At 39.0% G+C, this 26,186-nt stretch overlaps 2 protein-coding genes across 7 annotated transcripts in view; both read right to left on the reverse strand.

Moving 5' to 3' along the window:
• Window positions 1-26,186, reverse strand: part of ARB2A (ARB2 cotranscriptional regulator A) — a 428,932-nt gene that overhangs the window by 117,175 nt on the left and 285,571 nt on the right. Inside the window, exon 11 of one of the 6 annotated variants that reach the window (XM_059418236.1) lies at window positions 14,891-15,276. The exons of the other annotated variants lie outside the window; for them this stretch is intronic. Within the exon in view, the coding sequence (XP_059274219.1) occupies window positions 15,242-15,276 (35 nt within the window). The 3' untranslated portion in view covers window positions 14,891-15,241. Of the gene's footprint in view, window positions 1-14,890; window positions 15,277-26,186 lie in introns of those variants that run through there. 6 annotated transcript variants of the gene reach the window in all.
• Window positions 5,571-6,578, reverse strand: POU5F2 (POU domain class 5, transcription factor 2). Its single transcript, XM_059416662.1, has one exon. The coding sequence runs from the start codon at window positions 6,576-6,578 to the stop codon at window positions 5,571-5,573; it is 1,008 nt and encodes a 335-aa protein (XP_059272645.1).

Below are 26,186 nucleotides of genomic sequence, written 5' to 3' on the forward strand. Positions count from 1 at the left end.
ATAAATCAACTTGAAGCATCTTATACACCACCCTGGTCATTGCATCAAAATCTAAAAGAAGGTCTACATCACGCATCCTGAGAGAAAGATTATTATTAATAATATATTAATAATTAATTATAATTGATTAATAATAATTAATTAATAATCTAAGATAAATTTTAAATTATTTAAAATATTAAACAGGCACTCTTTTGAAGAAGATGTGGCAGAGCAGGTTGTACAGTATTAGAAGTGAATATTGAATCCGAGATGTAGTGAATTCTTGGGAAGTCCTCAATTTTTCCTTTTCCAACCCGAGGTATTTGGCAGGCAGTCAGTAGAAGAGTCAACAGTATTAAGTGGAGTTGGTTTGTACTTCATAATTTTGTTGGAAACTGGGGGATAAATGCCCAAGAAGCCCAAGTTCAATGCCCATGTAGCTCATTTTGCCTTTAGCAGAATTCACAGCAGGATTCCTAGCTAAAGTAAGATGGCAGGGCAGCAGCCCAACAGACCAACATGTTGCACTGTTTTCTGAAGACAGCTCTGTAGGTAAATCACAAGGGCTCTTCAACAGCTTCTTGTCAAGCTTCTCTTCACTGGTGTAATTATGATAATGCTAATGCTTTGTTTTAAGGATTTTACTGGGTAACTGGGGTAGATTCATTTCATGACAGTTCATCTTTCAACTGGCTGGCGCTGTAATCACAGGAACTGACCCTGCCTTGAAACCTAGAAACCTATAGGTCCATTCTGTTTCTCCAAATATGTTAAGTAAGGAGGATTCTACTTGGATAAAAACCAGAATTTTGATATTTTCAAATGGTTTTTAAAATTGAAAAGTAAACATTCAGAAACACGAAAATGATTTGGGTTTATATTATATTCTAAATATGGGTTAACACCACTGAGGTATATAAACACACTAATTGTAATTGTAAATTACCATGTTGTGCAGGAAAACAGACATATGGCAGGTGTCTTCACTCACTGAGCTACACCACAGCTCTTTAACATTAATGGGCATCTGATTTAAAACAAAAAACAGAAAACACCTAATTTTTAGCAATGTCTCTCTAACTGATATAGTCCAATACTCCTCTGTTTAGAGAACTGCTTTTCTTTTTAAAGAAACTACAAATTATGACTAAAAATGAAAAGGTCAAATTTATTATTCCAAAATATTGCTTTATAATGAAAAAGTACCATTTTAGAGATAAAAAGACTTGAAGAATGAGTATTTTTAGGAAACCCAGATTTCCTAGCACCTTCTTTTTTTTTTTTTTTTTAAAGATTTTATTTATTTATTTGACAGAGAGAGAGAGATCACAAGTAGGCAGAGAGGCAGAGCAGAGAGGGGGAAGCAGGCTCCCTGCTGAGCAGAGAGCCCAACACGGGGCTCGATCCCAGGACCCTGAGATCATGACCTGAGCCGAAGGCAGAGGCTTAACCCACTGAGCCACCCAGGTGCCCCTTCCTAGCACTTTCTTTCAGAAGCTCTTCTTAAATATTTTTACTGTGCAATATATATAGCAAAAAAATTTTATAAATTAAATCACCAATGATACTTGTTTATGTATAGATTTGTGTAACATACAAAAGGTATGTAACATAGCTTTTTCCTTAAAAAAAATCATAAAGCTTAATAAACTCTTTTGCCTCACTCAATAATCTATTCTGACCTTTGTCAAAACTGTAGCTCTATAACACAATTTTACCATTATGGTGTTTCTTGTCATTTACTTCCTCTTTGTTGAACATTTGGTTTTAACAATTTCTTATTGTTGAAAAAATGCTGTAATGATGATCCTTATTGCTAAATTTTTGTGTACACAATTATTTTCTTATAGAAATTCACTGAAGCAGAAATGATTGGCCAAAGAAAAATCACATTTTAAAAACTTCCCATATTGGGGCGCCTGGGTGGCTCAGTGGGTTAAGCCTCTGCTTTCGGCTCAGGTCATGATCTCGGGGTCCTGGGATGGAGCCCCACGTCAGCCTCTCTGCTCAGCAGGGAGCCTGCTTCTTCCTCCTCTCTCTGCCTGCCTCTCTGCCTACTTGTGATCTGTCAAATAAATAAATAAAATAATAAAAATATTAAAAATATTAAAAATAATTAAATATTAAAAAATAATAAAAAAATAAAAACTTCCTATATGAATTACCAATAGCCTTTCATGAAGATTGTACCAATTCATGAATAGCCAAATTCTCGTTTCCATTATTTTTGTCCCTAAGCACCACCATACTGTTTAAATTATTGTAGTTTCATAACAGTTGGTAGGACAAGGCCACCCTAACTCTTTTCTTCAAAATTTACTTATCTTCCTAAGTTTTGGTCTTTCAGTTTACAATCACTTTGTCAGGTAATACTCTCATATTCCACTAGGATTTTATTGGAATGGCACTGTAGTTTTCACTTTCAAAACACTGTCTTACACTGATAATACAATTTTGTACTCTAAAAAAATTCATTGTGAATAGGTTCTGCTACCAAACTAATACTGTTTAGAAAGCAAGACGATTTCTGGAAGAAAGCTATAAACAAAAGTGGCTATACTGAAAAATAAATCCCATGACATAGTTTTAGTATAGTAAACAAAGATATATAGTATGTATATTTCAAAAATGTGAAATTAGAGAAAATATTTAGATGCTATTTCAAGAGCAAGATAATGTTTTGGAATAAGGGAGCTTATGCTAACACTTCAAGTCTTCTCAGACAATAGACAGGAAAGGTTCTGGGAACAAGAGAAATTGTTCTTTATGATAGGAATTAATTAAAGTGTCAAGGATTGATAAAAGTATAAGAACAATAAAGGCAGTAATTAATACAACATTTGTTCCAAATTTGAAAGACTTATATAAGAAGTGATTCAGGTCCTCTATTCTATACTGAGCTAGAGATATCCAGAAAATACAGATTCAAAGAAAACTACAAATTACTTGTTAGACCAGTACTGTGTCAAGGGAAAACTCCTGAAAGTGAAGTGGCCAAGGGAATGTATTTCTAGAATTCTGAAATTTTACATCTACAAAGAGTCATGTCTCTTTTGAGAATGTGATAAAAACTATCATCCCCATCTGTAAAGATGCACCTATGTACAAACACACTATTGCGTCTGTACTCTAAAGGGGCTCAGCATCATCAGGCTAAGAATACTTGCCTTGTCTGAGGAAAACACAAGATAAAGGCAACGTGATAAAGACTATTTCAGAATGATGGTGAAGATCTTAAGTGGTTGGAATTTGTGTTTTTAATTGAGGTTAGTGGGAAATCTGGCAAGTAGGAAGACTCTGGACTATTGTTTGACATCTGCCTCTACCAACTGTCCACTAATGGTACCAAGGATACGTTTGTTAGTGATGTGGTATATATTGTTTGATTTTATGTTACTTGATCTCTGTATATTTGACCCTGTTCAGCACTGACACCACACCGTTGGTTTTTTCCCACCTCGAAGGATAGCTCCTTCTCAGTTCTGAAGGATTTTATTATTAAGATTTCTGCCAATAATCTTAAATCTTTGAAAAATATGAAATTCTTTAAATGCCAAAGTTGCCCCAAGTTCTAGCCTTTTTTCTCTTCATAGTCCAAAGGAGCAGTGATGGAAAAATCTCATTTTAGATTATGTGAGGGCTGATCAGTGACATGTCGTGGTGCTTGCCTGAGTAGAGGGGCGGCAGCCGTGTGAACAATGCAGCTGTGCAGGTGCTGAGCCAGACCCTCGGAGCTGTTCCCTGAGATGAACAGCCCATTACCATTGCTCCGCAGGGGCTGCAGCCTGGGTCAGAGCCTCCTCACAGCTTTTAGGAGCTGAATGTTGACACAACGACAACAATCCATCCTGTCGTTAAATACTACCTTGCTCTCCACAGAAACTTCTCCCTTTCAAGGCTGTCCAGAAGGGCTGTCTAGGAAAAGGAAGAAATGGGACTGGTGCTATGGGACTTTTAGTGGGATAGTCCAAGAATGAGTAATTAGTCATCTACGGAATCTCAAGCTAAGTAAGTGAAGTTTATCTCCATTTTCATTAACCTGTGTACACTGTCAGTATTTTATCTTTGAACACTGACAAGAAGGAAAAATATAGGGTGTCTGGGTAGCTCAGTGGGTTAAGTCTCTGCCTTCAGCTCAGGTCATGATTTCAGGGTCCTGGGATTGAGCCCCACACTGGGCTCTCTGCTCAGCGGGGAGCCTGCTTCCCTCTCTCTCTCTGCCTGCCTCTCTGCCTACTTGTGATCTCTCTCCCTGTCAAATAAATAAATAAAATCTTAAAAAAAAAAAAGAAGGAAAAATACACTTGGAAGAAACCAGAGGAAACTAGAAAAAAGCAATTAATAAAAATAAAAGCTAAAAGTTCATCAATTAGAAAATAAAAACAGCAGTAAATAAGATAAAAATTTTTTAAAAAGACTTATTTGTAAATACCTATACATTCTTTGTAAAAGCTGATTAAGAAAAAATAAAGTAGAGAAAGCAAAAACTGACACGAATAGTAATTACATAGAAGACATAAACTCAGACATAATATTTAGTGATGGAATTATAAAGCAACCAATATTACATGCAGGTTTACAGCAGCAGAGGTACAAACACAGAAAAATTAATTATTTCTGTTTAGTATATGATAACCAAAGTTCACCACTACAGAAGTAGAAAACTAGAAAAGATCGATTTCATAGAAAAGACTGGAAAAGTGGCAGAGGATGAACCACCAGACCAGCCACCAGGGTATGTTGACTTAACCACTGCAGATATTCTTTAAGAAGCATATCTGAGTTCAAAAGTAATAAGGGAAATAAAACAAACAGGTAATAAAACAAACAGCTGAAAACCAGAGAAGCAAGCTGGAACTGGGGGCTGAGCTAGCGCCCTCTAGCATTTCAACCTCAGTAACAAAGGGATTCCAAATACAGTGACTGTGGCAGGTCGGGAGATACACCAGTGGGATTCCTTAAGGTGGAGAGCTGGACTGAGACCTCCACACAAAATTGAGCACTCTAAATGAGAAGGTGAATTAGAAACAAACAAACAAACACCTCTTTCACGAAAGGGAGGAGAACAAGAAAACTCTTGCATTTTATCAAGGGCTCTGGGTAGGTTTTGTGTACTCCTGCCCTATCCCAACCTCACACTTTCCCACAGAGGTTACTATTATCTTGGAACCCATGTTTGTATTTATATAAAGTTCTACTGGGTTTTGATAAAAAATGGTGTACTGAAATAATCTTCTGTGACTTGAGGTTTCACTCAATATTGTGTTTATAAGAAAAAAAAAATCCCTATGTTTACTGATAACCACAAGGAATAATAGACACAATTTCTAATGAATTTAAAAAAAGAAACAAAATATCTGAAACCATATATGTATTGTAATGTGACTTAAAACCAATGGTAGGTAAAAACAATGGAATTAATAAACTTCAACTTCCCTCCCCGGAATTTCCTAAACAACTCCCAACTCATCCCTTAGGTATTCTTAACTTATTTAGACGGTGAATGGAGCTCTTAATGTTAACAGCCCTGAAATGAATCACAGGGACCCATTTTCCCAGTTCAACCCTTCCCAGAAGGGCACAGCCCCTCAGTTTGAAAGCCTGGGGTGGCCCTGAGCGTTGACTCGGGCAGAGAGGAAGGTCCCTGACACAGGGAAAGGGGTAGGGGAATACATGGGTATAAAGTAGGGCTCTTCGTAGTGCGGGGCACCAAAATGGATCCCTGATGCCAGGGGAAAGCACACTGGTCCCCCTGGGAAAGGAGGCCCGGCTGCCCCCACATCCGCCGGTGGGGAGAAATCAATGGTTGGCTGACGATCCATCTTGATCCGGTTATGGAACCAAACTTGGACCAGCTCCTTCTGCAGCCGGAGCTGGTCAGCGATGCAGCTGATTTGCTGGGGTGTGGGCTTCGGGCACTGCAAGAAGAGTTGCTCCAGGTTGTTTCGGATGCGATTCTCCCTGTTTGCCCGTCTCTGCTTCCGAGCCTGCCGCAGGATCATCTCCATTTTGCGTATGCCCAGAAAGTTCTTGGTGTCCACCTCCTCCAGCCACATTTTCAGTAGTGGCCGCAGCTTCCACATGTTGGCGAGGCTGAGCTGCTGGGACTCGAAGCGGCAGATGGTTGTCTGGCTAAGCACTCTTCCAAAAAGAGCCCCCATGGCGAACCCCACGTCGGCCTGTGAATACCCCAGGGCCATCCTCTTTTGCCTCAGCTCTTTGGCCAGCTGCTCCATCTCTTTCTCTACCTTCGAGACGTCCTCTGGCAGCACCAAACTTGGGGTGCATTGCAGGACCATGTAGGGTCTCCGGAAGGCGCCCTCCGAGGGGCTCCGGAACCGGGGCCCAGCCTCACCAGCTCCGACCCTGGGCCTGTGGGGTGCCATCCCACTGTAGAATCCGTAGGGTCGTGGACCCAGGGGCACCTCCCACCCCTCAGGGCCTGGGCTGATCCCTGGTCGGATCATCAGCATGCTGGGAACGGCCTGGGCACTCAACCAGATCGGAGCACCAACCCGCACTGGCATTGGCCCTCTGGGCCCGCCCCTACCACTGCCTGGCAGTGGGGAGAAGTCTGAGGGCCTGTTTCCGGCCATAAGCTAAGACCACACCCGAGCAGCGAGTCTGGTAGGAACTGATGGCTCTCGAGGCATCAGAGCAGCCACCAGCCTTGTCCTCGAGCCCCGCCCCCCAGTGGGCAGAGATGGAGGTGCAGGTGAGAGAAACAGTCCAGGAGTGTGCAGTGGTGGGGAAATCTGGTAGACTTCCGGGGAATCCCTTAGATCTCCAGGATTAAAGGAGTAGGTTTCCTACTCTGGTCTATGCTACCACGTCCCTCCGTGGTACAAGCCTCTCTTGGGCTTTGTACTTCTAAGGGATCCGGCATCTCTTAGGCACCAGCCCCATCCTCTCCCAGAAGGGAACCTAGGCATTACTAACAGCTCTTCAGAACTCTAGTATCTCATCCCTTTCCTCCATATTATCTGTGGAGGAATAGTCCCTTCTGGCTTTATAAATATTTACTGAATATCTATTATGCCAGTTATTGCTGGGACCACCCCACGGGTCATTAACTGTCACCTCACTGCTATCACTGTGCTCACAAGTACTGCCAACAGCCTCTCCTTTGTACATCTTCAGTTCCTGTGCCTTAAGAAACCTAAGCATCTCTGTCTAAATTTCTTCTAGTGCCCATCAGTTTACTATTAGCCTCAACCCTGAACCCCCATGCTTTGCCAGACTGTATTCTCTCATTGGGGTTTTCTTGACTAATTCATGTCCCGTTCCCTCCCTGACTCCCAACCTTCCCAGTTGTTTGCTCTGCATCCCACCTCAGCTTCCTGATCTAGTCTCCACATACAACAGAGACCTGTGTATTTCATCCTTCTTCCCCTCCGTCGATAGATCTCAGAATGGGCCTGATCTGCTGTTCCCCACTGAAGACGCTTCTTTCAGTACCCGATTCACCAGTATTAGGCTCCCTTACCCCTGACCCTTCTCCCATCAGAAACCCGAGGATCTGAGATCATATCCCCAGCTCAAGCATCCAATCCTAGGCCTTAAGTGGAGAAAGTTAAGGAGGGAGTGGGACCTTAGGTTCAAAGCTTCCAGGGAGGGCTCTGGGAAGTCGGGGAAGACAATGATCTTGGCTGGACAATCCTAGCCTCTTACCCTTCCACTTTCCAACTAAACCATGATGTGGCTTTGCCCTACCCAAGTCCGCTGAAATCAGTCTTCTGGAAGTCATTGTCAACCTTCCAAAGGTCAAATGTGATGGCCTTTTAAAAATTCTCATCCTATTAAACTTCTCTGTGGTATCTGACAATGTTGACTAACTCTTCTTGTTCTTCCTCCTTAAATTTCCAGGAAATGCTGGTAATAGCCAAATCTGTATTTTAGCCTGACCTCTAATATCCAGTTCTGTATTTCCCATTGCCCCAAATCAAATTCATTATTTGCATTCCTAAACCTGCCTCTCCTCCAGGGCTCCCTCAGCTGTTTAATGGCATCATCCCTCATCCAGTCACCCAAGTTTAGACCTAGAAACTGTTCTTGACCTTTCCCATTTCTTCCTCCCTCCTTCCCTTCTTCCCTTCCTTCCATCTTTCCCAGCCTCATCTACCACACTCTGGCCAAGTCCCTGCACCCCATCTTACTCCATGCTCAGTGAGAATATCTCACCACTTTGCACTAAAGAGGCTATGCTTTTCAAGATTATTACGTCTTTAGTAATGCTAGTCCCTCTATGTGGAATGGCTTCCTTTTACTTTTTGGTTTCATTCATTCAGGATTCTGAGCAAAAGTCATCTCATTAGTGAGGCCTTCTCTAACCATGTGATCTAAAACAGTATCCCTTATCATTCTCTGTTCCCTTTATTAAGCTTTGTTTTGTGGTTATTAATAGGTATCACCACCTAATATATAATTATTAGTCTATATGCTTATTGTATGTTTCTCTGCTGCTAAGAGAGCAGGGACTTTGTCCAGGTCACTGCTGTGTCTATGGCACCTACAGTTGTGCTTGGCTCAGAGAAGGTGTTCAGTAAACATTCCCTGAATAAATGAAGCATGTTCTACTTCCAGCCACCTGTAAGATGAGGTTTAGAAGTGACCTTAGGATGAAACCTATTCCCAGCCACAGTTAGTGCCTGCTTCTGTGGTGCTCCCCTTGTACTAGTATATGTTTTCATTGTAATATTTATCAGTAACTATTTATTTCACATCTCTCTCCCTCCACCTATAGTGTGAGGTACTGTAGAGGGGCATATAGGTGCTATACAGCTTGGGACCTAATAGAACCCTGACTGACATACTGTTCGATAGACGTTTGCTGAATGAGTGAATGAATTCTCACCTGTACAATTCTGAAAGTACAGCATGTTTAGTTTCAGCTTAACAAGAAACATGACGCTGCCAGAAGCCTCTCCATTCTTTCTCTCCTGTACTGGAATGAGGCCCTTAAACGGCTCTTACTAGGTGGAGGTAGTAGTAGTGTGAGACTAAATTCAGCACAATACTACAGGTAAAAAGGGTGTAGATGTGGATTTGAAGCAATGGTAAAGGGGGAAAGAACTGGGAAGGCAGCTGCCATCTGGACAGGCTGTGTATGTGACTGCTGTCTGCATCTCTACTTCGGCCCCAGCTAGAACGTGTGCTGGCAAAGAGCAAGGATCTTGTCTGTCTGGTTCAATGTCACAACCTCACCACCTGGAACTGTATCTGGCACAGAGCAGGAACTTAATCAATATCTGTTTTATGTTAAATAAATGAATGGGTGCAGCATTAATGCTGAGAAGACTTCTGTATTTGCTTTGAAGTACGTTTCAAGATGATAGTCTATGAAAAACAGTTTACAATATACAAAATTTCACTTAAGAATCATTTTGCCGCTATCTATTCTTGCCAGGTATACTTACGTGTTACTTCTTTTTTTTTTTTTTTTTTTTTCAAAATTACAAAGCAACCAGTGTCTGCCAAATAGAATGAAAGGTGGATCACAAAGAAGAATAAAGAGAGCAATTACATAAATTAAGCACCACTTATTGAAACCAGTCCATTTGCAAAAGAGAACTGCAGAGAAGAGTTTCATTAGTTGTCTAAAAACAATAGCTGAATAAAAATATTTTTGTGAATTGGAAAAAAAAGTGAATTGAACTGAACTTGAGGAAAGACTGAATTAACTGAGTTAAAACAGTAGCTAAATCCATTTACTAAATTAAAAAGCAAAGCTATATTAACTTGGAGGGTTTTAAAATTAACTTGGGTACTCTCAATTAAGGCTTTCTTGGTATTTGGTCAGATTTCATTTGCCAACATGCCTATCTTCTGTTAATGCATATGTGCTGTCACAAATAAAAGCCCGTATTCTTAAGGGAAGTCTTGACATCTCCTTAAAAGTATATTTAATATGCTATGGAAATGGGGTGATCAGCGAAAAAAAGCAGGAGCACAGTTGGGTTGGAAGAGAAATAGAGATCAGAAGAAGGCAGGTGATGGGAATGCCCCAGACAACCAGCATTGCTGGGACTGGGGCGCTTGAAAGGCTAATCCATCACCTTCAGCAAATACAGAGACCTCTTAGTAAGTGATTAGATTACAATGTACGAAGCGGGCCAGTCTTATCCATAGGGAATTACAAAGTAAGGATAAGAAACACATGGTCCCAGGCTCCCATGTATTTATAATCTAAATGGGGAAGAAGAAAAACTGTCAGGAGAACAGGACAGCTACACTTGCTCAAAGAGAAGTTAACAGTTTTCTATTATTAGGATCTTTGGAATTCAGAGAAGTTAACTTTTAAGCAGAAACTCCGAAAGCATCAGGATTTATATTATTAGGCTCTCCATAAGTATTCTCTATTCTAAGACAGCAAAACCAGCTGCCAAGATCCACTAATGGTAAGAAGCAGTAAATAGTGGAGGCGAAGTTAATAATAAACATTCTTGTAGGATTTGCTTCAAGTTTCATCTCTTTGGAAACTTTAGCCCATACACTAGGGACCACAGTGCTCTCCCTCAGCCCTGAATTTGCTGTGTTTCCACTTAGATAAATCAGTTGTCTTTACAGTAAATTACTACTTTGTTAAAGGGATTCCAAATTAATTGATCTTGGTGCCAATACCATGATGAATTCATGTCTTGGCTCCACTGCCTAGGAGAGATGAAACTTACGAACATTACAGACACCATTTGTTTTGCACTCATGGGCCAAAGAATGTGCTAACGCACGAGCTATGCATAGTATTCTCAGTATGGTATGCACACAAAGCCACCTGGATGTGAAGGAGGTGGGCTTTGACTCCCACCATCCCTTTGACCAGTTATCTTACTGGCTAGGAAGGTGATCTTTGTTTCCTCATCTCTCCAAATGCATCTCTCCCAAAGCTGCTTATGCTCCAGAGAGAAGAGCGGGCTTTGTTCAAGAATATATGAGAAAGTTCATTTCACCAGCAGAGGGTCCAAAAACAAAACAAAACAAACTTTTTGCATGTAATTAAATCAACAGAGCAGACCAGAAGTTCTAAGAATGATGGCTAAATTAGGCAGAGGGCGAGGCTGGTTAGATGGTGCTAATTTCATGTTTTTCCCCACCCTGCAAGTATTCTAATAACTTAGCATGTACCAGGCATCAGGGTGTAAAGGCACTGTCACCTGGAGGGCAGGCGCAGGTCCCCAAGAACCACAACAGTCAAGGAGCAAGACAAAAGGCAAAGGCAGGAGACAAGATCCATACACCGGGCACTGGAGGTTTCTCTCTAGGTCTAGGAAGTCAAGTCAAGCATCCAGGAAAACTATGGCAGCTGAGTATAGCAAGGGAAGATGCCTCCCACCTTCCAGGGAGAGAATCAGCACCACACTTTACAACAATTTAGTTCACAGAGAACTACCTCAAAATGCACTAAAATGATGAAACTGTTAATCCTTCTTTAAGTAGAAAGCTGTGTAAGACAAAGTGAGACATCAAAGATTAGTCAAGCAATTAAGGAAAAGGGTACCTGAAGGTAAAGGAGATGGATGAAGAACACTGAAGTTGTAATAACCTGCCAAAAGTTAACCACATCAATGTAGTCACCGCAAAATAAATAAATAAAAAATAAAAAATAAAAAAATTACTTATTGCTCAATGAAATAGATTCACAAAATAGCTAATAGCACTGTTCTGCAAGAGAGGCCAAGAACAGGGCGAAAGGACAGCTATTGGTGACCAACAGTAATGCGACATGTTTTTACTCTTCTCAAACATGTAGAGAAAAAACCAGAATGCAGTAGTGCTGGCAACACAGAATTTCTTTTTAGATTAAGATTATGAAGGACTTTTCCTTGTTACTTCTTTTTGTTATTTAAAAAAAAATGACGCTGTGGTGACGGAACTGCTGCTTGGAAATAAAAGCTCATGACACAAATGTAACACAACCACATAGCCAGACTACAAAGAGATTTTGTGTATTTAGGGGAAAGTCCTTCCATTATCTTTCGTGGAGCTGTGATATTCATGAATTACGAACTTCCTGTGCTATAAAATCATATTAAACATAAAAACCCTACCGCCTTCACCAGAAGCCTCAAAGAATTTTAAATGTCTGTATAAGGCAGGAAGAGCAATTGAGCTGAACAGGGCTGAGCTGAAAAGGCGCTCTGGTGATGAGTCAGGGATATTCACGGAGAGTCCCAGATAGACAAAGTGTAAAGGTTTTTGTTAAGTCAAGCAGGATTTAAACAAACTTTTTAGCTGAGTTTGCCCTTGTTACACAAGAAAAGCTTTAAGGATGTTCTTGCATTGATTATTCTAGTCACTGTCTTCTACATTCAAATTTGTACTCTACTTTAGAGCAGGAGATACATAATTTGTTTAATGAAAAATTTTCCATTATACTGCACAGTAAAATACACCTAACAGAAATGACAGCTTATGACCAATGAAACTGCTAATTCAGGAGGTGACATGGCCTCAGAGAAGTAAATGAGAAATAGAACAGAATTTCTGTTTATAGGAGGTAAGTCTTCTAGGTGCTGTGACAATTACTATTTTGTTAAAGAGATTCCAAATTAATTGAAATTGGTGCCAATACCATCACAAATGTGGGGCCTCTGTGCATTTCCTCAGACTCTCCTTAAGAAACTATGAGCTAAAGTAAGCCAAATACAGGAACTCAAACATTTTTTGGAAAAATGAACATTTATATTCAGTAACATGAAATGCAATAATGACCACAGAAAATTGTAAAGGTAGTACCAGACTTAAGATTTTAAGTTCCAATACAGTAACTTTATCTCAGTATATAAATTAAAAACTCCTGTTAGCATTTTATTATTTTATTTTTTAAAGATTTATTTGAGAGAGCGCGCACCAGGGGAGAGGCAGAAGGAGAGGGGGAGAGAGAGAGAGACTCTCTTTTTTTTTCCTTTAAGATTTTATTTATTTATTTGACAGAGAGAGACACAGCAAGAGAGGGAACACAAGCGGGGGAGAGGAAGAGGGAGAAGCAGGCTTCCCGTTGAGCAGGAAGCCGGATGTGGGACTTGATCCCAGGATCCTGGATCAGGACCTGAGCCAAAGGCAGATGCCCAATGACTGAGCCACGCAGGTGCCCCGAGAGAGACTCTTAAGCAGACTCCCTTTTGAGCAAGGAGTCAGATGCTGGGCTCCATCTCAGGACCCCAAGACCATGATCTGAGCCGAAATCAAGAGTCGGGTGCTTTACGGACTGAGCCACCCAGGCGCCCCTCCTTTTAGCATTTTAAACCTGACAACGTCCTTAGTTTTACATAGTGAGGTTAATAAATCAGGTTATTAAAGTGAATCTTCTTCAAAGTCACCTCACTATGATTTCAAAGGTCTTAAAGAAACCAGGCTATCAGCCTCTTCTCAGCAAAAGACTCATGCCCAAATCCACATTTATTTGTTTAGAGTTCATTGCAGCTCTCTATCCTATGTGTGTGCAGATAATATCAGGCAGATGATGGTTTCACCTTCTGAGAGCCTCAGAACTCTAGGAAGCAATTATGTCAAAGCAGCTATGAATGGAGAACTGAAAGCAAGATTTCAATTATCATTATGTGTTTAATGAAATTTTAACTATCTTTTTGAATAAGAAGTGTAAAAAGGTATATAGTGAAAATGCACAGCGTTTATTTTTAATTTTTATTTTTTATTTTTATTTATTTATTTTTTTTTTTAAAGATTTTATTTATTTATTTGACAGAGAGAGACCACAAGTAGGCAGAGAAGCAGGCAGAGAGAGAGAGAGGAGGAAACAGGATCCCTGCTGAGCAGAGAGCCCTATGTGGGACTCGATCCCAGGACCCTGAGATCATGACCTGAGCCGAAGGCAGCGGCTTAACCCACTGAGCCACCCAGGCGCCCCTTAATTTTTATTTTGTTGCCAATCATGGCATCATTTCCAAGTGTTGACTTGGTTAACTTCCAGCTAGAATTTTACATTTTGCTTACATCAAATTTCCTGTAATAATTTAAATTCAAGAAAGACATTTTTTTTTTTTTTTTTTTTTTATGATTGACAGAAATGTATGAGAAACCAATGAATTTAAAGACATTTCTCATAAGGATATGTTCAAGGGCAGGTGCCATTTTGAAAAGAAGACAATGTATTAAAGAACTGATAATCTTTCAGAGACAGTATGAAAGAACAGGACATTAGGAGAAGAATGAAAGGGAAAGGGTCAGTGTGGAATTTTAGAAGATTTAGAAGAATGAAGAAATGAGGTTGAATACTGAAAAACAAGCAAACTGAGGATAAATACTGCATTTCTACAGAAGATGCATTTGGAGGCTCTAAGAGCCATGACACATGACTAGAATCAGGACTTAGTCTACAAAATACAAAGAGAGAAGCAGGAGAGAAATGAAAGTTTTTAATTCTCAAATACAGAAAAGCAATGAGCAATTTCTCTAAAACCAGAGTACTTGATTTGCTGGATAAAACAATTTCTAATAGGGGCGCCTGGGTGGTTCGGTGGGTTAAAGCCCCTGCCTTCGGCTCAGGTCATGATCCCAGAGTCCTGGGATCAAGCCCCGCATCGGGCTCTCTACTCAGTGGGGAGCCTGCTTCCTCCTCTTTCTCTGCCTATTTCTCTGCCTACTTGTGATTTCTCTGTCAAATAAATAAATAAAATATTAAAAAAAAACAATTTCTAATAATAATAACAATTATAAGAAGTCCTTGCTTTGCACAATATAAAACGATTATAAAAATGACCACGCAAGTTGAGACCATGCAAAGTGATCAAGATAATCAATGGGAAAAGCTGTGGCTGTTTGATGACCTTTACAGATTTTTTTTGTCAAAACATAAAAAATCCTTCTACTCCCTATGAAAAATGAATAAGGGAATGAAGAAATGGTAAAACCAGTTATATTTAGTACCCTGTAATTTAAAGCATTAGAAACATTATGAATTAAAATGCTTTATTTCTTTGTAAAAAACCTACAAAAATAGTTTGAATAGTGTTTGCCTTCCCTTCATATAACTTATGATAGAGTTCAAGCAAATCTTTTTCTCTTTTGGCTAATTTTCATGCTCCTGTTTGGATGAGCTTCCAACATTTTATCCTTTGCACTTGCAATGCCGTGAAATATCTCTTAGAGTTCATTTCATGTGAAGTGTTTTTTTGCTACCGTCACTTCTTCGGGGACATCTTCATCTTTTTCGTCACAAGCACTTTAGAATTTTACTTCCAGCACTCCATTTCTTTGCTGCACTTTCATCTTTGTTGGTCAAGTCTTTTTTGATCATTCATTTTTATAAAATCGAAGATAGTACTGTCTGTGCATGAACTGGAGAACAGATATGCAGTGATCAGTCAGTGAAAGATTTTGAAAGAAGTGATGTGATTGGCCAATGATCATGTGCATCTGTTGTTTACATAGAGATTTGTACTTAATGCAATTATTCACAGTTAGTATGCTGTGGTAACTGAAATCTGAACCTTGTTTATCGGGGTATTGGCTGTTATTTAACTAAAGTATGGCAACTGAAATTTAGGTATTTGGGACCATACAAAATGAAGACTGCCTATATTTAATGAGTCTTAACTATATGCCAGGACAATTTTAACAGTCTAATAAGGATTATTTCACTTAATTCTGATCATACCCCAATGAGATGGTACTAGTATTATCCCCACTTTATAGGCAGGGTGATTACAGGTATTCATCTGATCATATATATATTTTTTTAACTGGAAGTTTTTATTTTTTTAATTTTTAAAAATTTTTTTTATTTTTTATAAACATATATTTTTATCCCCAGGGGTACAGGTCTGTCAATCGCCAGGTTTACACACTTCACAGCACTCACCAAAGCACATACCCTCCCCAATGTCCATAACCCTACCCCCCTTCTCCCAACCCCCCTCCCCCCAGCAACCCTCAGTTTGTTTTGTGAGAGTAAGAGTCACTTATGGTTTGTCTTCATCTGATCATATTATAGAATTAATTTTCCTACATATTCAGGAGAATATAAACTACCTATAGTCATGATAAAACCACAGTTTTTCCTTGTAAATGGTGACTTACTTAAAAGAGTTTGAAATGATAACTTGTTCATTTGAAACATGTATCTGAAGTGAAAAGTCAGGGTCTCATACCAGCAAGGAAGGAAGGTGGGTAGTTTCAGAAGATGCACTAACGCTTGATAGCAGGGGGGGTACCAGTCAATAAAGGAGGATGCCAGTAACTAAGAGATACTCTTGGGTTCTGAAGGAGTTCACCATATGTCCTTAACTCTTCTCCCCACACTACCTATTTCAATGATCATCCTGTTTACGAACGAAGAGAATCTTTGCAGCAAACAGAAGACTTTATGCTAGGAGATCACAAGCTCCTCTAGCAATCTTTATCCTGTTAAGAGTGTAGACTAGTGCCTAGTACCTATTAAGTGCTCAATAAATCTCTGTGGAATTAAGAAACAAATATTTACAGTTAGTTTCTGGACTCAAAAGAACCGAGAATAACTCAAGTTTGTGGAAAGACATGAAATTAGGCTTTAATTTTAGGGGAAATAAATTAACTAAAGTTATTAATTAACTAATTGGTACAAATAACTAAATTTTGGTTTTCTGAGATGTAAGCTTTACTACCTAGGCTGATTTTACATGCTTGACATTGTTTCTGAAGAAAAGCAAAACCAAGTAACTCTGAGAGACTGTTCTTTTATAACACGAGTGCTGCGGAAGTCTATACTACAAAGGTTATGGAAGACTATACTTTTCACTATAAAATTCAAACCACATATCATCTAGTTTCACAAGTAGCTTTCCCACTATTTCCAACTAATTTTACCCAAATATTGGTTATATTCAATCACTTGTATGTGTGGCCTTAAATCAATAATTTCTTTTTAAAAGCTTAATCACTTTCCCTCTGGAAACTAAGCAGGAAAGGTATGGCTACTTTGCCGCAAAATTGAAATGGAAAGAAGACCCTAAATTTCTTTGAAGGCAATTTAGTAAAAGGAAATAAAAATGAAAATCTGAAATCACTCATATTGCTTTTTAAAAATACCTGAAACATTCGCTAAAAATAAAAAAATCTCTAAGCCAATATTGATTTTAGATGGTTATTAGAAATTTTTAATTTAGGGTCTCTTAAAAACGTGTCATTTATAGAGATCATTGCTATGCAAAGCTTAAAATCATGTTTCTGTTACTTTGCCCAAATTTTCAAAAAGTCACTTCTATAGTATCTTAGAAATTAAGAAATTGTGTAATACAACTGAATTCTGTCCAGGATTGTGCCATAAGATTATTCAAAATATCTGTAAACTAGGTGGTATAAGACTTCTTTATTCAGTGGTATAACATATTGAATACTTGGGGTTAGATACACATGACTGAAGGGGATACTAACAAACAATATGGACAGAAATACCATACCAATTCTCAAGGAATATTTAGACATCACATATAAGTTAAATCAACTCTTAATACCTAAAAATGAACTCACCGATCAAACAAATTATCTCTCAAAATTTATCATTTAATAAAACCATATTTATCATTAAGTAGAACTAAAAGGGACTATATTTTTAAAAATATGAGGAAACAAAAACTTAAAAAAATATTATCCCTGTATTCCAAGCTCTGATAACCAACTGAGAGCAACCTGGGGTCTCATTTTTAATTAATTAATTAATTTACAACTTGGGATTTTATAAACCGAAAATATTTGGCCTGTTTATGGTACCTATTGTTCACTTTGAATTTTCATCTTGGTACCAAAGAATATTTCTTCTGTAGGTTCTGAATCACTTCTAGAAAGCAAGAGAGTTTTTCTGAAGGGTAATGTTTTCAGGGTAATTTTGCCAGCAGACAGACTTGTTATTGGTGACTTGATGTCCGTCTCTGACAAGACAGACATAGCAGGCAAGGGAGGGTGCAGACGGAAGCAGACAGGGAAAGCATGGGGAAGAGCAGGGACTGTGTGGCTTGGGGGAGGCACATATCACACAGTGAAAGAGGAATGAAGGACAGTGGACTCAGGCAAACCACTCAGGTTAGGCGGGGGCAGGCAGAGAATGTGGGCTGGGGCAGATGTGATGCCACGGGCTGCCAGACGAGTCTCCAGGTGGGGGATACTGAAGCAGGGAGACAGAGGAGACAAAAACTGTAAGAAAAGAATCATACATAGAGACAAAACCAGATGAGAGGCAGAGAAGCAGAGGTCAATATACAGACACAGAGAGAACCATCAAGCGCAGTGACCCAGACCAAACTGACAGAGGGAAGGAGAAATAGAGGACAAGCGAAGCACAGACAGCCGTGGGAAGGGAGATCAATACTTAATATATAGTAAGAAGGATGAACATTTCTGTCTTAGGGACTGCTGGTCCCCGAATTAGTTTTCCAACAATTAAGGACTAACATTAAAAGCCATGAGACACTGCTATAGGGATAGTAAAAGTAATAACTCTTGCAAATTGATTCATAATGTATAATTTTCAAGTAAAAATACAAATTCATATTATTTGGTTATTTACCCCAAAGTACTCCAAAAATAATTATATATTTTTTAATCTTTAAAGGGAAGAGTTAGCTCAGTAAAAGGAGAGTTGCCACCTATACTGCCAATTCTTCGAAGGATTTTTCACAAATTGGTTCAGAAAGCTGTAAAAAACATGGTGGCTATTTTTAATTTTTTTTTTTTAAAGTGAGATTTCTGAAGTGAAATGAGTTATATTCACTGTGATTACTGGAAAACTGAAAGAATCAAAATCAGAGGAAAATACTGGATCTGATTAAGTATATATAAACAGGGCAAATATTGGTGATGTACATAAATATATAGTTAAATAGACTATTTTAAATGACTCTTTAATCAGTTATTTCCCTGGAGTTCCTGATCCTCGCTAATTACAATGAATGATTCACTGAAAACACAAGAATTTCTGGTGGTCAACTTTTAGAATACACATCCCTTACATTAACTAATAATTATAAGGCAGCATAGAACAGTGATAGGGAAACTAATTGGTGAATAACGGCTACAAGGCCAATTTTACAGTAATGAACAAAAACTGCCTGAAAAGTATTATTTAGTTAATGAAAGCATCACTTAAAGGATTAGGATACATAACCTTTGAATGGAAAAGAGGAATGCTGTAGTTCTTGAGCAGTCTAGGCAGTGAAAAAGTGTTACAGTATCATATATGCTAATATGCCTTAAAGATCTGTTTACAAAGGCAAAGTATAGATTTTCAATTACCTAATTAATTTGAGCTGTGTCTTAAAACATATTAGACAACTCAGCTTGTCTACACACTCTGAATGACACCACATCTAGAAGCAATTACTGTTGATTTCTCATTGCTATCTTTAGAAGCAAATGATTATTCACTAACAAAGAAGAGATATAACTTCTCAGTGTCATTTCCTCAAGACATATTTTCAGCAATAAAGTGAAGTAAATATTTAGCAAATATTCACTAAGTTCAGTCAGTGTAAACAGTTAATCTACACTGGTTTAGCAAAGTAGAATTTGGGTTATGTTAGCAGGTTGTCTACAACTCAAATTCATATAGAAGCTACTAATTTTCCACTTTCTGTTCTGGTAAGGAAATGGGACTCAAGAGGTACATATTATCAACAGCCCTCTTCTACATCCAAACCAAGAGGAGATAATCTAAATATTGTAAGTTTTCAAGTTTAATTCTTTACCCCTAAGACAGGTTCTATGGTTCTCCGTTTTCCTTTTTTTTTTTTTTCCTTCTTCTTTTTAACATTTAGGCTGTTATCTTTCCAATTTTGAGGTGCTCAGATTTATATCAAGTGTTCTAGGTCAAGTGAAATATTAGAGAAAAGCCTGTCTCAAGGTGTGATAGATGGATACAAGATGATACAAACTCTAGCAGGAAATAAATTGACAGGCACCACACCTCTAAACTACATAGATTTAGTGAATCTAGGTTCAGAGAGTTCCTTCACTGTAGGTGGCAAAATGAAGCTATGAGGAGGCAGGGCCTTCCATCCTGTGTGCCTGGTGCAAAGTGGTCATAGGTATGTCAAAATACTGACCCCTTCACCCTTCAGGTCAGCCAGGAGTGGCTCTGACCCTTCACCTCTGGACATAAGCAACCTTGCTGTGATGAACCCCAGGGCAGTATATGTAAGTTTTATTTTTCTTTCTGTACACAGCTACAGCTCAAGGAAGAGTGGAATACCTTAATGATTTTCTTGTATGCATGCTTTATGGTTACCATAAATCTTGGAGTACTTGTAAAATGGATCTGACCATAAGGTGAGGCTTTCAAGGACCCAGAACAAGAGACTGCTGGAAGGGAATAACGGCGCAGCTTTCAGAGCTCAGTAGGTAGCCTGGAGTTGAGGAAAGATCTCTAAAGTCAGATGGGCAAGTACTGTCTTTATTAGTGGGAGGTGAAAATAGTGGGAGGTGAACTAGAAAGAATGTTCCAGAAATGTCATCTTCTCAGTGAACCTCTCCATGGCCACCCTTCTAAAGTTGTATGGCTCTCCACATATTTCAGGTCTTCTCTTCCTGCTTTTCTATTTCTCCTACCAGTTCCCACAATCATAAACTCTCTTTGTTTACCTCATTTTTTATTTGTCTCCCTTTCTAGAACGTAAGTCCACAAAGGACATTTATCTGTTGTAATCCATTGCTACATCCCCAGGACCTGGCACAATGTCTGGTCCACAGTAAACACCTGTTGAATGAATGCACGCAGACTGGACATACCTAACCAGAGAGGCAAGTAAGGAACACATTCCGAGGGGCTTGAAAAGATACGAGTCTTAGCAGTAGCACGTACCCAGACCTAGCCCCTGTTACAAAAATCTGGCAAAGAGCAGCCTGTTAGTCACGAGCCGGCCAAAGCAAGCTGTGTCCAGACTTCTAAGAAGTCAGAAGACAACAGTGCTCTGTAACGTTCTCTGTTGTCAAACACTTATGTTTTGCTTTCCTTTCACCATGGAGGAATGTTTCCTCATACATAGCCAAAAATTATATTAGCTATTTTTGAGGAGAAGCATGCCACAGAAGATCATTTCTAATTTCATTCTTACTGCTACCCCATGTCTCTTTTGGCCTATTGCATCTATACTTCTATGTCTGACTTTATACTTTTCTTCCTACTATTAGTTTTCCTTCTGCTTTCTTCACTGTATTTTCTCTTTTTCTGTGTCTCTGGTTTCTGTGTAATATTTTGTGACCCTTATCAGAGTCACAGAACACAGGAAAACATGAAAAACTAAGTTATTTGTTGCTCAAAAATAGAGACAGGGAAACGGAAAGGGCAGTGTGTCGGCAAATACTTTTTCATTCCCATACGATTAAAATAATAGTTTAAAAATAAATGACAGCCTTAAATTCTGAAATGATTAGTAAGAATATACAGTACCACATGAGGTTTTTACAGTGTCTTTTTTCTGATGAACTCAAAATAGCCCTCCAGATACTACAAAAATGGTTCTCATAACATTTCTAGAAGATAACTGAGGCAGACATTTGCTGTTACCATTTTATAATCAACACACAAACAACACAGAATGTGGGTTATACAATAAACATAGGTCCTACTAACCTATTATATAATTCTTCGAATAACAATGTTTTTAATGGGCTGATTTTACTGGTAGAAAACACCATCAATAGACTGATGCAGGGCAAATAGTCACTTGACATGGTAATACGCATCATTCACTATATGTTAAGATGACTAAAAAGTCAGACTTTAAGTATAGGGTACAACACTGCCAATTCCTAAGTGTGGAGTTGTCAAGTATTACATCTGCTTTTAAAAATAAAAATGACACGACTGCCCTGATAATAATTATCAGTGGTATTTTAAATATAATTTAAAAATTTTACTGTACCTGCTTTAAAAATATATATATATAAAACATTGATAAAGTAAAGCTATTAGGAGCTGCAGCAGATCTTTTTTAATAAAGTAAAACATATTTGTAATAAAGGAAAAATATGGTATTAAATGAGTATGTATTTTTACAGGCAATTTCACTGCTATGACCATGAGACTTTAGTCAAACAATAAAAGCATATTATAACTTAAGAAAAACAGTAAATTAGAAAGCTGGCAAAAAATATCTTCATTAAATTGAACATAGAGTCTGGATATCTATTACTAACTTCTGCTCAGAAAATTATAGGTGTTTCAAAGGCACTTCACCACACTTTGGTTATTTCCATTTGAACTTCCTGCCATCACTTCCACGGCCATCACCTCAATTAGATACGTCATAGAACAGTTTCCTCCTCTCTTGCCCTTAACTGATTTCCCTCTCTAGTCTCCCTTATATTTCTGGTAATGTTTTCATAACCTCAGTTACTTTCCACTCCAGTTTGTTGTTTTCTCCCTTTGCCTGGCTTCCACGTCCAATCTACTGGCTGTCAGGCGGTGCGAATTCTTCCCGAGCCCTATTTCTCTTCACTCCCTTTTCCTCTTCATTCTCACTGCCAGGAGTCCAGCTCAAGCCATCCACCCCATATACTTGCTTCATCATCACAGCCTGCTGAGTCTGCTGTCTCCAGTTTCTTGCTCCTCTCTTTTATCCATTTATTAAATTAATCTTCAAAATCCCATTTTGATCATGCCATACCCCTTATTCAACATTTTTGAAGAACTCTTTGTGAGATATCATTGATTTTGATTGAAAAACTGTTGAGTTTTTATAAGTAGGTATGGAAAATGCTGGAGGTGCTGCATCTTTTCTCATTTGATGCAACCTAACAATGACAGGTTCAAAGGGAAGAACATACTAGTGGTAGGTAGAGGTCCAAGAAACAGGTTTTTTTTTTCCTGGTAAAAAAAGATAAGTCATGATAAGCTACTCTGCACTGCTATGTCCCCAACTTCCAGAATAGTACCTGGGACATAATATAAATGACCAATACATATAAGAGAAATAAATGGATATATGATGGAGAGTGTATGTGAAAATCTCCTTCCGATTTAGGCCAAATTTGTTGGAATATAAACACATAGGAAATAGAAGGGTGCAGGGAGTAACAAATTCTGTCCTAAGAAAATTGGTCAGCGAAAAGCTGCAGAGTGAGAAAACTTAGTGATCAAATGATACAGTGAGCAAAATGTGATAAAGAAGAAACTTAGTATCTTGTCTCTGATACAATGTACAGCAAGTCTAATGAGGCAGTCAGGGAAGCAGGCTAGGAATGAATTGTCTTCGATAAACTTTTTAGTGCCTTTTTAGAAAGTTGCTTCAAAATCCTCAGGTATCAGGGCAAAGATGAACCTTATAAGACTTTAGCTTCAAAAAAGCCTACTTAGGCTTCAGTGACTACCAGAGTTCACGTTTAAACTTGCTGTATTAATGATTTACTGCTGTGGAATAAATAACCGGCAAGCTGGGCAGATTTAAAAAATACACATTTAGCACTCACAGGTCCTCTGGGTTAGGAATCTGAGTGTGGTTTAACTGAGTGACTGGCTTAGGGTCTCACCATCATCAAGGTATTGGCTGGGGCTGCACTTATCTCAAGGTGGATCAGGGGGGAGAAGATACTCTTCCAAGGTCATGCACAGGGCTGTAGACAGGCCTCAGGTATTCACTGACTCTTGGCCAGAGACACCAGTTCCTTGCCCCTGGGCCTCTGCACAGAGTATCTCACACAGAGATGGCTTCCATCAGAGAGAGCAAGTAAGAGGGTAAGAAAGAGCCTGAAGTCTGCCAACATTCACTGGTCCTACATGTTCCCCATTATCCTTACTTAAGTAGCAGGCTTCATAAAACGGTCAAGTAACTTTCTGAAGACTCAGTTATGGTGCTATCTTAGGTGACAACACCCTGTGGGTCTGAGACAATGTACTCTAGGGTATGGTATGTACCGTACATCAGCGTTTAATACATGTGATATTTCTCCCAGGTCTGGGAATGAAGGGATGGAAATGGGACTGGCTTCTTCTCTTTTTCCTACCCTCAGTGACCTACTAGCAAAGCTGTTTTCTCCCATTCCTATGATTTTAGGCTCTGTTGATCTAAAAGGTCTTCATTCCATAGGGAGGAATGCTTCTATTAGATGACACAACAATGATTCTATTGAATTAAAAGCTCAGACTGTCATCGTGCCACTTTGGGCTCCTTATACCACTGAATTAACAAGGAGTGGAAGAGTGTTACTATATTGGGGGAGTGACTGATCTTGATAACTAAGGGATAATTGAGTTGCTACTAGACCATGGGGATAAAGAGGAGTGTGTCTACAATGCAGGAAGTCATCAAGGACACCTGTTAGTACTTCCTGTGATTAATGTCAATAGAAAACTACAACCATCTAACTCCGCGAGGATAGCTTCATTCCTCCAGCTGCTTCAGGAATGAAGGTATGGGTCAGCCCACCATGCAAAAACTATGATCAGTTGAGGTACTTGTTAAGAACAAAGGGAATAAAGAATTAGGGTAGTTGTAAATACCAATTATAACCACATGGCCACTTATAAAAATGAGCAATGTAATACCTATGGGTATTTCTTTCTTTTTTTGATTTGAATATATATTAAATAATATAATATATAATAATATAATAAATAATATTATATATTATTTAAGATATTAAATTATTTTAGTTTTCCTCTCCTCTTTTATTTCTTTATCATCTCATGTAAGATGTATCAACAGTAACTAGCCTTATCTCTCAGTATTTAAATTATAGGATACAAAAGGTGAGAAGAATGGACACCAGCCAAGAACATTACAGGGGTTTTGTCACTTTTTAAAAATTTTTTATAGATTTTCCTTATTTATGTATGAGAGACAGAGAGAGGGAAGGAGGCAGAGGCAGAGGGAGAAGCAGGCTCACCCTAGAGCAGGGAGCCCAAAGCGGGACTCGACCCCAAGCTCTGGGGATCATGAGCTGAGCTGAAGGCAGATGCTTAACTGACTGAGACACCGAGGCCCACTTTGTATCCTTTCCTTAGGAAAGGGTTAGTGTGTTTTCATCTGCACACGGGATAGCGGTATCACTGACTTCACTGCCTGACTTCATAAATGTCTTTGTAGACTGAGGCTGGTTTAAGGAGATGTATGTAACTGCCAGGTTGACAAGGGGGGAACTGTAGAGGCTCTGTAATGTGTCAGGTTGGCTAGGTTGAACTACATTTCCCAGAATTCTTTTTCAAATCATGTGTTTCTGATTAGGATGTTACATAAAGGGAATTTCTGTGGGACACTTGGAGGGTTAAATTAAAGCAGTAGCTATTTCTAGCTCATGCATGTTGTTGTTTATCTGCTAGCTCACCTAGGGGCACGAGGCAGTAGCCAGGACTGCACCTGTCCCGCCTTCCCCTGAATTCCCCTTTAGCATCACTGACTCCTGGGCCAGGTGTATGTGGTTAGCTCTGCGACAAAGGACACTGGCTTCTATAGGACAACCAAGGACAACCACCAAGGACAGAGGCAAAAAGAATGGACATGAGTTTAAGTCCATCCTCACGGGCTCTAGTTCATGGTCATGGGGTCTAATTCATTCATCCGTCTCCCCCTAACAAACATCTGCTTTGTAGTTCCAAGCTCCAGCACAGGAGGCAAAGTCGACATTCTTACAGAGCCTGCTTTACCAGCTACAGTCAAATCCCAGGTCAAATCCTTTTAACAAATCCTTTACTATATATAGCTGATCCTCTTACTTAGAGAGTCCATATTTGCGAATTCACCTAGTGACTAAAATTTATTTGTAAACCCTAAAATCAATACTCAGGGTACTTTTTGTGGTCATTTACAGACATGCACATATGTAGAGTGGTGAAAATTCAGAGTTGCCTAGCATGCATTTCTAAGGACAAATAAGGCCAAGCTTCACCTTCTAGTTTTAGTTCTCACACTGCAAACAAATGTCCTTTTTGCAGACTATTTAGTGCCATGTTTTCACATTTTTATGGTTTTTTTTTTTTTGGTGATATCACAATTTGAAGTGGCCCCCAAGTAGAGTGCTGAAGTTTTGTCTAGTGTACCTAAGCACAAAGCACTAGTGTTCCTAAGAAGACTGATGTGTCTTACGGAGAAAATAAATGTATTAGACAAGCTTCATTCAGGCATGGGTTAGTGCTGTTGGCTGTGAGTTCAATGTTAGTGAATCAACAATATCTATTAAATAAGGTGTCTTTAAATAGAGACATTCAATCCATAAAGCAAGGTTATATATTGGTTGGTTGATGAAAACACTGTGGTCAGAAGCTTGTAGGAACCTAACCCTGT

The sequence above is a fragment of the Mustela nigripes genome, chromosome 12, assembly GCF_022355385.1.
Source record: "Mustela nigripes isolate SB6536 chromosome 12, MUSNIG.SB6536, whole genome shotgun sequence".
NCBI classification, from domain to species: Eukaryota; Metazoa; Chordata; class Mammalia; order Carnivora; family Mustelidae; genus Mustela; species Mustela nigripes.

Excerpts from the sequence above, each read along its gene's own strand:
- POU5F2 (XM_059416662.1), bottom strand. The coding sequence starts at position 6,578 with ATGGCCGGAAACAGGCCCTCAGACTTCTCCCCACTGCCAGGCAGTGGT.